The sequence below is a fragment of the Eleginops maclovinus genome, chromosome 4, assembly GCF_036324505.1.
Source record: "Eleginops maclovinus isolate JMC-PN-2008 ecotype Puerto Natales chromosome 4, JC_Emac_rtc_rv5, whole genome shotgun sequence".
In the NCBI taxonomy this organism is placed as follows: Eukaryota; Metazoa; Chordata; class Actinopteri; order Perciformes; family Eleginopidae; genus Eleginops; species Eleginops maclovinus.
Window position 1 is genome coordinate 17336963 of NC_086352.1, and position 13525 is coordinate 17350487.

The window sequence follows — 13525 nt, forward strand, 5'->3', positions numbered from 1 at the left end:
AATGTTGTGATTAAGTAAAACTAAATTACTTGGTGAACAGATCTGTAGTTATTCGTAGTACCATTTTAAATTTGAATACTGATACAAACGGGTACAATTTAAAAAGCTCTTTTTACACAATTTCCTCCCGGAATAAACAAAGTATTTTGATTCTGATTGACTCTCTCTCTCTCTTCAAAAGAAATATGTTTTATTATACCAAAACACCGTGGCATTCTAGGCAAAAAAAACCCACAAAGACCATAGGCAGCTCCACAGTGTATGGAAAACGTCTTGTCAATGAGAAAGACAAAATAGATAGAGGCAAGACACTGAGTGGGGTTTTCTGGTTTGTAAATATATCTTCAGTTCAGAAATTCTCAGGCTTTAAATAAATGAACTGCTCTTAATTGTAGACTTACTTGTTTTTATGTCCTTTCTGTTCTTGTCTAAATGAGGAATGAATAGAGTTGTTTCCTGTGGGTTTGGGAGGAACACCCATGTACATGTGAGGCCAGAGCCTGTGAGAATTTTATGAGGCATTAAAAAACACTGCTATGTGTGAATTAGAGAATTTTAAAAGATAATAATCACCAATCCACAAAATCCCAAAAAGGTTCAAACCCACATTAAGTCAGAAACATACTACAATTATTAAAAGTTAGACTTTTGTATGTGTCTACAATATACTTCCTTGTTATTATATTTAAATATCAGAGACTGAATGAAATACATGATTCCTAAATACAAAGCCGGTTTAATGTAAAGTACAGACTTTGACTTTACTGTTCTCCCCCATAGGCATTGAAACAGCTTGTGTGTGTGTGTGTGTGTGTGTGTGTGTGTGTGTGTGTGTGTGTGTGTGTGTGTGTGTGTGTGTGTGTGTGTGTGTGTGTGTGTGTGTGTGTGTGTGTGTGTGTGTGTGTGTGTGTGTGTGTGTGTGTGTGTGTGTGTGTGTGTGTGTGTGTGTGTGTCTGTCTCTCTCAGGGAAGGGTTAATTGTTTATGATCATTGTGGTCTCACATACTGTAATGCCGTGTTTGTCCTTGAAGTCTTGATGGATTTGTGATCAATGCAAGGGTATAATACAGGGAGTTAAAGCTTTTGCAGGGTATAATGATCAAAACATTATCTTCTGTCTGCAACTCTGAAGGGGTCTGAGTGCTTTGTCGCTCTAACATGCATTATGACCAAGCGGAGAGAGTCACTGTACAAGCTAAAAACATATCAGCACTACATCTCAGGAAACACCTGCAGGCTCTGGCCAGCGGCATTTTATAAAATACTACTATTGGTAGTAAATGTCTAGGCTTAAAAACAGGGCATAATTGTGTTCTCACCACAGTGGTAATGCTTGATTCTTCCCGTAAAATGATTCCTCACATGGAAAACAAGTCGTCAGCATAGCCTTTGGCCTCTAAGTCAAGGCTCACATAATGCTAAAGTGAGAGCCTGGTGTTTTCCCTCAAAAATACAGGTTCTCCTCCACTTGGCAAGGGATGGCTTTCTATTGATGTTGTAGTAAAAAAGGCTTCCTGCCCATGCCTGCTATTCCCAAAACCTGGGACGGATGCCTTCATGTTGTTGGTTTAGTCTATTGTGATGCTAATGGCTGCCTTAGACCCTTGAGTCATCTATCATGGATGACAGGAAAGCTAGGGCTATTGTGTTGGCCCACCACACACACACACACACACACACACACACACACACTGGGAGTTAGTCTACACTTAAAAGCAAAAGAAACCAATGGCCATTTATTAAAAAGTAAGAAAATATTCTTTAGAATAGTCCTTCGATTATTTTGAAACGTTTCAAATGATTCGTTGATATATTTCTGGATATTTGTTTTTGCTGAATTGGTTAATGATTTATTAACAAAGAAAAACATAGTAAGAAACACTTATTACATATTTTAGAAAAAAAATCAAGGTTGCATCTTTATGATATTACAAGTATACAGAAATTCCTGTTTGAGAGCTTGAACTTGCCCATATTACTACTTACAATTCTTTCAATTTGTATATTATCTGTTTGTTTCCGCAGCATATTAGATATTAGTTCCAACAGTAATGCTTGTAGTGATTATTTTCTTGAATAATAGCTTGCTCAAAAAATAGCTAGATAATATAATTTCTAAAGCACAAGTTCATACTATCAACTATTTTATAATAAATATTGATTAGAAAATGAAGAAATTGCATGAATGGTTAATGATAGATCTGTCCTTACATGGTTGCTCTCGGTTCTGCGAGGCCTGCAGAGAGAGAGAGAGAGAGACACGCACATGTAGGCAGTCTGCCGACTGATTCTCGGCCAGGCCCAGCGCCGTCTCATGGCAGAGTGCTGCGCCAGATGTGGCTGTGGTTGTGCCTGCATTAGAAAAGAGTGCAGTTACAGGAAATGGATGCTTTAAAAAAGAGGGGAAAAAAGAAAAAAAAACGACCAGAGGAGTAAAGTATTGTTCTTGTCTCTCAAAGGACTCAAACCAAGCCAGGTGAATTGTTTAGTATGCCATTACTTAAATTAGCCTGAGTGTGTATGTTGCACAGGTGCCTACAGGCTTAGCTAGTCAATTCATGGACAAGCTTTTGTGTTTGATTCAATCCTGCTTTACTTTTATCATGGCAATTTAAAAAATATGAAAAAACAAGCCATGTAAAATTCATGTGTGGTATGTATTTTAATGCATGGAGGAAATGACTGGATAGGTGGAACATCCTGATTAAAGCTGGATTCATTTTTTGGTATTTTGTAACTGAGTATTCTAAGAAATCCCTCCAAAATGTTTGTCACTTAAATTAAATGCCAAATGCAACTAGATTGAGGAAATAATGTGCTGATTAATGCAGTATAAAAACAACAGTTAGTTTGAGCCATAATGCTTTTTTGAGTACTGTACATTACATTCAACAACCTCAATAAGCCAGAAAGAATGCATTGTTTACATTCACTTTATTGGAAATATGTCATTATCTTGCACATTTCTGTTCTGCGATTGATGGATGGATGGATACAAAAATGTTGTAACAAGAAGCCCTATTGTGTTTCTAATAGCTGTTACACTTGAACGGAATAATGCTTTAACACTCGTTGAAAAAATGTTAGTGTGAAATGCATTTTACAAATAACTACCTCTCTTTTTATATCTGGTGTTGAAAAATTGCCAACAATAACTCTGTTTCAGATGGCTATCCTTGTTGTAGACAAACTCAATTAATATCCAAATTGTGGTATAATTACCTTGGTTCTGCCAGGGTATTGTAGTGCCCCGCAATTGTGAATAATGACTGACATTACATGTAGCCACATTTTGGAAAGACATTCTGAATGGGATTGCTGTGTACAGTGAAGTCAATTACAAATGGAATTGCTAGTATGTGGCAGCCTGTTTATTGGCTTACACAGCAGTTACTATCAGGAAGGGAGAAGTTGGCAGTTTCTTCCAGTGTGATCAACCTCTGAGACTACTGCAAACTAATGTTTAAACATATTTCAAATGTAGAGGTAGAAGAGCATAATTAGGTTAGTTCAGTTAAAGCTAATTTAGATGAAGGGAGTAGGATATTGTATCTCTGAGCTTGGTCCTCAGTTTGTGTCGACATAACACTCCATTGTTATTCGCAACAGTGGGAGCCTGTCCCAGGATCCTTGGAGGAAGGATGCTGAGGGCCAAATTGGATTTCAGACTGAATGAGGAATCTGCTACTTGGGGAAGGTCTGGAGAAAGTTGAGCCACCATCTCTTTGTGGGGCTGCTGCTGGAGTGCCTTTCACATGTCGCTGATCCTCCAGAGTCATTGAGATTCAGAAGGGAGTTCAGTCCAGGTGGAGGGTTGCTCCAGCTGCTTACAGCACATAACTGCTCCGGGGTCACTCTTTAAATATTTAATCCCTTTCCTGCTGATTTGAGTGAAATAAACACCCCATAAAGAGTTAATTTTTCAAAAGCCTCTCCATGCCTTTTTAAAACTGCATGTCTTTATGTAACATTGTAAACCAGTTCAAAAACTTCTGCAAGGAAAAGCTTACAGGGCTGACTGTAGGATAACTTGTCAAAAATAACTGCGGTTCTTCCGCTCTGCCATATTAAACCTATTTCAAATCATACAATTGACATAATGCATTTCAGCTGTATTCATGTTCCGATAGATGGGCAGAAAATGTAACTTTTAGATGATATACAACGTGTAAATAAAATACATTTTGCCACTTAAAGTCAGTTTAGTGAATGTTTAGCTAATAATAACGTGTAGTTATAGTCAATGAAAATGTAATACATTGCAATGGTGTTGCAAATATGATAAAATGTTGTTCAGTCAGAGAACTTGCATGTTTCATTAATATGTCTATTAGAAGCAGCATTTAGTTTGAGTGTGGTGTCTAGGCTCGGGCCTCATCACTCCACATATTTACATAGAACATTGAGTCATGATTAGATAACTAACCCCCGAGCCTACAGGTCAAAGCTGGGATGAAAGCGGGGGTGGTGGTGGGGCAGACGAGCATCGCCAATGTGAACGCAGTAGCAGCGAGGTGAACGCAGTAGCAGCGTGGAAACAGCAGCAGCAGCATTAGCGAGGCAGAGGTAGGCAGATCTGACTGCTTAAATAGAGCGCCAGATTTAGGAGTCTGTGTTTGGTCGGTTGCAAGAGTGGCGAGGGGCGTTATGTGCGAATGTATCATTGGTGCTCGAGTTGACTGCCTGAACTAGCTCGCAGGCTTTGCCCATTTTGTTGAAATAGATTAAAAAATGGATTGAAAATTAACTCTTGCCTACCTTTGTGGCAGACTATCTTTACACGTTAATGGGAAGATTTTGCACTTTTATAAATGTCATGTGGAAAATGAGATGTGTCTAATGCATTTTTAGCTCTGAATGTGAACAGTCACATTTGTTCAGCAATTGTTGTTTTGCAGTGCAAACACAAGCAAGGAAAAAAAGAAATGCAGGCCAGCCAGGACTCACTGAGCTTTTTTTCCCCCCAGCCTGGTGAAAATAATGAATTATTCAACAGTAAGCAAGCTTTCAGCCTGCCATTTGTATGCTTTGATCTAGGAATCAGGAGTTTGCATGAATGCCTGTATTGTCATCTTGTGTTTTCACGTTGTGTGTATGATTGAAAATAGTGCAGGCCCCCGCTTCATCTGGTAAAGTTTACAGTGCAGGCACTGTGGACAGGTCGGCCGGCATTGTAAATCCCCAGATGTTGTTTATTTGTCCTCAGAGGTCACGTGGCTGGGTTCACTCAGGCTGGCCTCACCCAGTGGCGACTCATTACGATCAGCAGAAATTAATTAAAATAATAATTCCCCAAATATGTTTAAAATATATGTTTAAATATATTTAAGATCACCTTTAGTCGTCTCTACATTGCTGCTTCGGACTGCGTTCTTCTGATTAGTTTTCCACAGTATGCCTATTGAGCCGGTCTGAGCGATGTGGGGCAAGCTCCGGGCTGCCCCTCTCTCACTTTAGAACTCAACGTGTACTGTGAAAATTAAACTGCGCATGCTCGGAGTAGTTTTTCATTCAATGTGTGCGGCAAAGCACTCACAGCCCCACTAAAACGTCATCTCAAAAGTCAGAGCTGATTGGCTGTAAGTGTGTGTGCTGCGAAAAGTGTAGTTGTGAAGAGGAAATGAGAGAGCTGAGACTACAACACCAGTAGAGAATAATACAAACAGAAAAGGAAAGAAGTTGATCATCTACTGGAGCTTTTGTGAGCGAAAGTATGGTTTATGTTGAGTGTCTGTGGTTAGCCTTTAGGCTATCGATCTGCTGGATCGATTGCTATTGTAACCACGGTGTCAAGTGTCCGTCTTTTACTTATACACTGGTGTTATGAGGCAGTGAGGCATTAAGGTTGTTGTTATTGTTACCTTTTGCTTTGTGATAGCGCTCTTTACTCGATGAATTAAGGTACAAGAAGCCTATATATAAATATTTAAATTGTTCGTGCCCCACCAGTTTTGCACACATAAATACGCCACTGGCCTCACCTAAATGTTTAGTGTGAAAATAGCTGTAGGGTCAACCTTTAACAAACTGCAGCTCAACATCAAATCACACCCTCCCCTCTTTAAGCTCAGTGGAAAACAATACATAAGTGGAGGTGTGACCACAGCCAGGTGCTGCAGGTATCAGAGACCTTGTTGAGGTTACACTCAACACATTTACACATTACACATTTGGGTTTAGATTTGACTTTTTGCTGGTCAGCCTACATTCTTTGTTATATTTTACTAAAGAGAATATATGAAGGACACTTTTGTGGTAGAGCTAAAAAAAAAAGATAAAAGACAAAACCATAGGCCGTCGTATAGCTCAGTTGGTAGAGCTGGCGGCCATTTATTGGGGTTTGATCCCTATGCGGTGGACCCAGGTTTGAATCCAGCCTGAGTCCCTTTGCCGCGCGTCATCCCCTCTGTCTCCGCATTTCTGAACTGCACTATATCAAAGGCAAAACAATAACATAAGACAAATGCTAAAAACAAATATTGGCTCAAATTCTTAGGTTAAGGATAAACAAATACACATATTTTGGGTTTTTTTTTCTGCATCAAAAACACTAATATGGGAGGGCTTGAAGTTGTGTTTTGTTTTTTACATTTTCTGTCATTTTAGGAACCAACAAATACATTTTTAGTTAAAGCTTTATATATAGCTACAATGGATAGACAACCATGTCTTCCCTTTAGCTCTGTTGAGCAGCGCACAAGAGCCCTGCACATCACAAGATGATGCTTCATGTTGCGTACGCTGTGTTTCCATTATACAAACAACAAGCAGCTGGTTTATTTGTCTTAGATGCAGCATGTCTCCTATATTCTGCTCTTTTCTACCTTTTGAGGGGCACTATTGTGATCTGTTACACTTTGTGATCCCTGATGTGCTGCCATTCATGGAAAATGCCTTTTCTCCTGATTACCTAAGATACGGCTCATTAGCACATGTGCGCTACATTGTGGTCCCATTGTGTCATAACTAGAGGAAAGCCTTAATTGATAATGATGTGAATGTAGAAAAATGTTTCATTGTATTGAGGGTTCACTGCATTTCGTAGAGGAGCAGAGCACATGCATGGCATTGGTTGGCTACAGCTGGACACATAATTAGAGTGCCTCCTTACCTATAATTTGTGTAATAGTTTTGGTTGGCGGCATGTTATTACCATATGAAAGGGCTAAGCAGGGGTCATGTGCATTGCTACAACAATTAGAGCAGAGCTGAGGGCAGAAGAATGTTTGGAGCCGTTGTTAATTAGAAATCTCTACAAAGCTATGCTTTAATTATAATTTAGTCAGAGCTGCACTGTTTTAAACCCAATATATTCAGTTGCCATCATGTTCTGTAATACTATGAACAGCTAGGTCTGTTTCCTTTCAAAGCATCGTGCTTTGAAGAGAATGAGATTGAATTAGATTAATTTGAAAGGCTGGGCTGCTGCGAGGTTTTTTCATGCTAATGTCACATGGTGTTCTGACAGGATCTGGTTTGTTTAGGAGACGCACATACCTTCTGATTTAAATGCACTTTCAAATATGGTTATGAACCTTATCATTTGCTCTGTCTATATTTGTATGATTCTATTATTACTTCCTACAGAAATTGTGAATGAAGGATATTTGTATTTACAATTTGATATGTTCAAGGGTTCCAAATTATCAATTGACTTTTGAGTAAAATTACCTCATTATTATGTTTATTGAATTGCTGCTCATTGTCCATTTTTTTGGATCTTAAAATATTTTACAGTTAGTTAGTCAAATGTTGCAATAAGGCCGAAAAAACTGTTAAAATAAGAACCAACCAAGTAGCAACCAAAGTAGCAGCGGGTGTAGGGGTGACAGAAGCTCTCCTATCTTTTTTATGGTTTGTTTTCTTTTTTTGAAACTCAAATGTGTATGAGCATTATACATATTCATGGCCATGATGTGTTCCATGTCCACTCACTTGATATTTAATATTAACCTAAGCTCTAAATGGTAAATATTTTTGCAATAATCAACATTTCTCATGTTTCGATTCACACAGGTCGGAATGAGCTGATAGCCAGATACATCAAGCTTCGGACCGGGAAGACGAGGACTCGGAAGCAGGTAAGACGAGGGAAGAGACGTCTCTGTTGCATGAGTGTCAGAGGGCTGTCAAATCTGAATGCAAGCAGACTGCTGCCTTTGTTTCCAGACAGAGAATAACACAATGCTCAGCTGTCGAGAGGGCTTCTGAGGCTGACAAGTCCCCCGTCAATGCTCTGGTGCATGAACAGATGTCCCTGGGTTATGACATTCTCAAAACTGTCACTTAGTGTAAAATTACTCCAGTAGCAGAAGTAGTTTTAAAAGCAGCCTTTTATTTCCTACTCTGAAGCAGCTATGCACAATAAATACAAGGGCATTTAAAAATCTGTAGCTTAACAGTGCAAGTATTCCTCCTCATGACTAAACAAAGGAGGTTGTGCACTTGGTCAGAGTAGAAACCATTAATCCATTAATAAGGTGGGAAACATGGACAGATCTCTGATCAGAGAGTATTTGTTGGGACACTGTGTGTATAGTGCAGACAAAAGACTCTGACCACAGAGCGTGGCGCAGATTTCTGACTCTGTTTTGATGATTGTAAAAATCTCTTCTGTAATAAATCAAGCAAATGTAATAGGAATAATATAGAATTAAGGGCCCCTTTTCTTAAATGTTGTCATCTCATTGGAAATGCAATACTAAAACAAATCCAAGAACAGTTTATTCTTGTATTAACATCAGCTGATAATGAGCCGTTCTGATGGTGCTTTAATGACAGTATGAAACACACTGACCTGCAAACAGGAACTCCTCCATATGACTTGAATGACAATGATAAACAAGCCAGTGTCTGCTGTGACATTCAATCACTGTGTGGATTGATCAGTCTGACACAGAACGGCAGTGTCGTTTCTCTATCTGCGACTCTTCTCCTCTGCACAGAAAATATAGACAAGTATAACATTCAAGCTAGAACCAGAAACCGTCTGAATATCTTTGCTTGAAAACATGTGAAAATAACTGCTAGTCTCAGCTCTAGCTTATCCATCAATTTGAAATAGCCAGAAGATGTTAGATAGTGAATAAATGTTTACCTGAACGAAAGCCATTGCTAAATCACTTCGCCTAAGCTAGAAGTCTAACCTTGTGGGTGATGTTCCTGAATAGTGTCAGAGGAGATGCGAATCAACAGACATGTCTTTTTTTTTCAAACTGCTACTTGCGCTGCTGAATGTTTCATGTGAGAATATTGAATAATGTTGCTCTGTGTGAACGTTGGAGGCTGAACTTGGCCGCTAAAATGCCTCGTCCCACTCCCGTAAGAATACTAGACCAGCCACTTCTCATTCAGCACACAGCTGATCACATCTGGGTGCTCTTAATGTGTGCTAAAGGGGCCTGCATCCTCCTTAATCAGCTCACTTAAGTGACGACAACACACAACATAACGCTTTATTGGCTGTTAGCTTGGTGTGTGTTTGGAGATGCTTCTGTTATGCACCTTTTTCCCCCTAAGTGTATTTTAAACAAAGAAATGTATAATCCACTTTTGTTCTTGTTTTTTTTTTTTTTTGTTTCCTCTCTTTTTGTATGGAGGTGTCTAGTCACATACAGGTCTTAGCAAGAAAGAAAGTTCGAGAAATCCAAGCTGCCATTAAGGTACGTCTGGCTTTGCCCAGTTGCAGGGGGCTTTTCATTGCCATGGTTACAGGCTCTTCCTTTGTTTTCCTCCCCTCCCCTTCCCCGCAGGTGTCTAGTCACATTCAGGTTCTTGCCAGAAGGAAATCTCGTGAGTTTCATTCCAAGCTAAAGGTATGCGCTTTTCTGCTTATGGGCTTGTTGGTTGCTGTGCGACTAAACTTCCTGTTTCCCGTGGTGACAGAGTGAATGCCTGGTGCTCTGATTCCCACTAACCCAAATCTTCACATTTACTCACCCCACTTCCACCATCTCTCTTACCCTCACTCAGACATGCTGTCACTGTCCTGTCTACTTGGTTTCACCTTCATTCATTACTTTGCTGTGCGGCCCCTACGCTCATTGTATCCATCTAGTAGTAAAAAAATAACGAGACATCTTCGCTTTATGAAAAATGAATACAATTGATTAATGAGGCTGATTTCAAAAAATTAAAATAAATGACAATTATTTATTGGCCAATAACAAATAGATTACAAAACAATGGGATCATCACTTACATTTAAAATATACAGTATGTACTACATTTTACTGTTAAATAAAAATAAACAATGCTAGCGGCTTTGAGATGATTTACTTAATTGTGCGGTTGGTAACTTTGATAAAACTACCTTTGTGTCATATTTGATGAAACTGGAAAAATAGCATCTTCCTCTGCCCCCCCCCCCCTCAGTGCTCCAATTGGCATTCTCCAGATTCCCCGTGCTATGAGAAAAAACATCAACAAGAGCCAACTCAGAAAGACTGTGACCTGGCCGCTGTGTTGAAATACAGACAAGCAAAACTTAACACCCACAGGCCAGAGCAAAGTGCTGTGAGCTAAATGTTAAACATCGGCAAGCTAACATGCTCTTATAAACAACGCTAACATGCTGATAGTGGCGCAAAATTCAAAAGACAGGGATAACCAGTCATTACAATTTATCCTGAGTGGGCATTAATGTTTATACCAAATTAGGACAATCCATCCTTTTAATTCACAGCCACAAATACTGAGGTCAGTGTCCAATGGGGACCCTACATGTTTGTACTTAATGAATAAGAAAAACAACTAAAATGTGGAGATACTTCACTCTGCAATTCTTTAAAATCCTAAAAAGGGAGTAAAATCTGTCAATACGCGTGTGTAATTCTCACTTTCTCTTAATAATGTCAACTATAATTTTTTGATTTCTGTGCTATTTTTTACGCTAAGCATTATTCTAAATGATCCACAATCAAAGTGTCCACATGTTTGGGAAGCATGCTGGCAATGGCTGTTGGTGAGCGGCTGAGAGCTGAAGGTCTTGGGAAATCGGTCTGATGGCTGACTCTTTGTGAAGCGCTCACTGCTTTGTTGTTTCTCCTTCAATCTGTTGATAACTCCAGACTGTTACAAAGCCATGGCTGTCAGCCGCTGTCCTTCCTGCCAGTTCAGATGTCTTCATTTCAGAGCATTCTTTTCACGTATTTCAGCAATAGTGAATTGCTTTTCACAATGCCAACATAATTCAGGAGAAATGCGTTGTGAAATAATTAATTCTGAATAATTACAGATATTTTATGAAGTCATTTTGTATATCCAAGACACACTAACCCTGTGCCATTTTTACCTTTCTTTCCGAGGAGCCGACTATACATTTTGACTTTCATACTTTGCTCCACTCCTTGTATTCAACACAAATGAATTACCCCTCATTAATGTGCGTGTGTGTGTGTGTGTGTGTGTGCGTGTGTGCGTGTGTGGTGTGTGTGTGTGTGTGTGTGTGTGTGTGTGTGTGTGTGTGTGTGTGTGTGTGTGTGTGTGTGTGTGTGTGTGGACAGTCAGACACATGAATGCCTGATCTTTCAAGGGCACAGGCGGCTGATGAAAAACAGACAGCTTTTGTATGAATCCCTGTGTTTTCTCATTTAAAGTAAATTAGAGTTCAGGGGCAGAGGGAAATACAAGTGTGCCCTTTATTTCTGGGGGCATCGATAAAGACCTGCTGCTCCTCGTCTTGTCTATTGCATTTTAGTGAAATTACCGTCATTACGTTACTGTTCTGTTGTTTTGTCTAGTGTGATGACTACTAATCAGATTGTGGAAATTTCACCACAGGGACCAAGGATATTTTGTCAATGAAACAAATCATAATCTTTTGGTTCTAACTGTTCATTACAAATGTCTGTTTTACTATGTGCTGTATGTGAATGCTAGACTTTTTTTATAGGGTTGAATACTCATATTAGTGGATGTACAGTAAAACCTTGTTTGTTTGCATTTAGGTCACAAGCATGGTGAGTATTTCTTTTTTGTTTGGAATGCTGTTTCTGCTTTCATTAGGGCCTGCCTTGTCCTTTAGCTGCTAGTATTGCATTATTGCTCCTGCCATAGAGACACCGTAGCTGCTGCTCAGTGTTTTCCCATTTAGTGTTGTCTCTTTCCCTTCGTGTCATCATACCGTCGTCATACTGTAGCTTGTCTTTGTTCCACCATCATCTGTTGCCAGCATGCTTACCTTAAGCCTCGACCATCACTGAGTCTGCATGACTTTACTAGTGTTTATGGGTTGCCACAGTGTAGTCTTCTGCAGATGCACTGCATTTAGCAGGTTTAGTAAGACTGTAAATAGCTTGTGAATGCACATTAACAAAGGACAATATCCAAAACAACTAAAATGTATGTGCAGTGAACTTCTGAAGGCTTTTGTGTCTCCGAGTTGCTATTCCATTTATTAAGCATGGCCCTTTGGAGTTAAAGTAGTAAATATACCCCGATAATTAAAAACAGGTTCTCCAAAGATACAAAAAGCAATTAACTGTGAAATCCTCTTAACCAAGTAACACTGGCGTCCTTCAGTATTACTTTAACAATCTTTACAATGTTTATGAGTTTTGAAAAGCAATGCCTTGATAAGTGCTGCTGAATGAGTTTTCAAAAGAATTTTATTTGTAGATCAACAAGCAAACTTTCATTTAAGTGCATACCACAGCTTTTGAATTGTATGTTGGAATTCAATAGTCAGTGTTTGGCACATTCCTGCAAAAACACTTAAATAAATAGTGATGCAGATGCATCTTCTTTTAACCTGCTTGCAGTGCACTGTTGTGAGAGGCCGCTGGTGCTTTTAATGTGATGTTTAGTCTGTTTGTTGCTGCCTCTACAACATGCCCCACCTCCCCCTTCTGTGTGAGCACTAAGCCTTTTGTGACTGCTATTAAAGGACCAAGCCGTGAAGGACAAAGCCCTCCAGAGCATGGCCTCCATGTCCTCGGCTCAGATCGTCTCTGCCACGGCTATTCACAACAAGCTGGGCCTGCCAGGCATCCCGCGCCCAGCCTTCCCTGGAGCAGGGGTAAGAGCCTTGTAGTCACCCTACTATAGATCCATCCTGTCCAGCCTCACCCAGGGCCACCATGAGGCCAACCACACTGTCACCCAGGCCAAATCACATTACACACCACAGCTTTGCACAACTGCCACTATCAGATAAGCACAAGATCAAAAGGAGTGCTATTCAAGATAACTACATGCATTAAACACTGAGCGGAGATCCATTTGATCTTGCTGCTAACAGCTGCTGCTTTTGTTTTTTATTAATATATGCAATTTTACAGTTATGGCAGGGCATGATATCGGGTGGTCAACCAGGATCCTCACAAGAGTAAGTATTGTACTTAAACCGAAATGTACACTAAAGTCTCTCTTGAGGCATCAAATTCAATACAGTGCGCTTTGATAATGTGTTTTATTTGACTAATGCTGTGTCATTCTCTGTTCCAGTATTAAGCCTTTCACTCAGCAAGCCTATCCCATCCAGCCAGTCACAACAACCATTTCAAGTAAGCATTTACCTGACAAA

General features: G+C 39.7%; 1 protein-coding gene across 7 annotated transcripts in view; it reads left to right on the forward strand.

Annotated features, from left to right (window-relative positions):
- Positions 1 to 13525, forward strand: part of tead1b (TEA domain family member 1b) — a 40638-nt gene that overhangs the window by 19147 nt on the left and 7966 nt on the right. The window contains exons 4-10 of one of the 7 annotated variants that reach the window (XM_063881342.1): positions 8017 to 8081; positions 9600 to 9662; positions 9753 to 9815; positions 11949 to 11960; positions 12887 to 13018; positions 13281 to 13327; positions 13447 to 13505. In XM_063881342.1, the coding sequence (XP_063737412.1) occupies positions 8017 to 8081; positions 9600 to 9662; positions 9753 to 9815; positions 11949 to 11960; positions 12887 to 13018; positions 13281 to 13327; positions 13447 to 13505 (441 nt within the window). Of the gene's footprint in view, positions 1 to 8016; positions 8082 to 9599; positions 9816 to 11948; positions 11961 to 12886; positions 13019 to 13280; positions 13328 to 13446; positions 13506 to 13525 lie in introns of all 7 variants that reach the window. The other 6 variants (XM_063881340.1, XM_063881344.1, XM_063881345.1 and 3 more) reach the window with 6 other exon arrangements.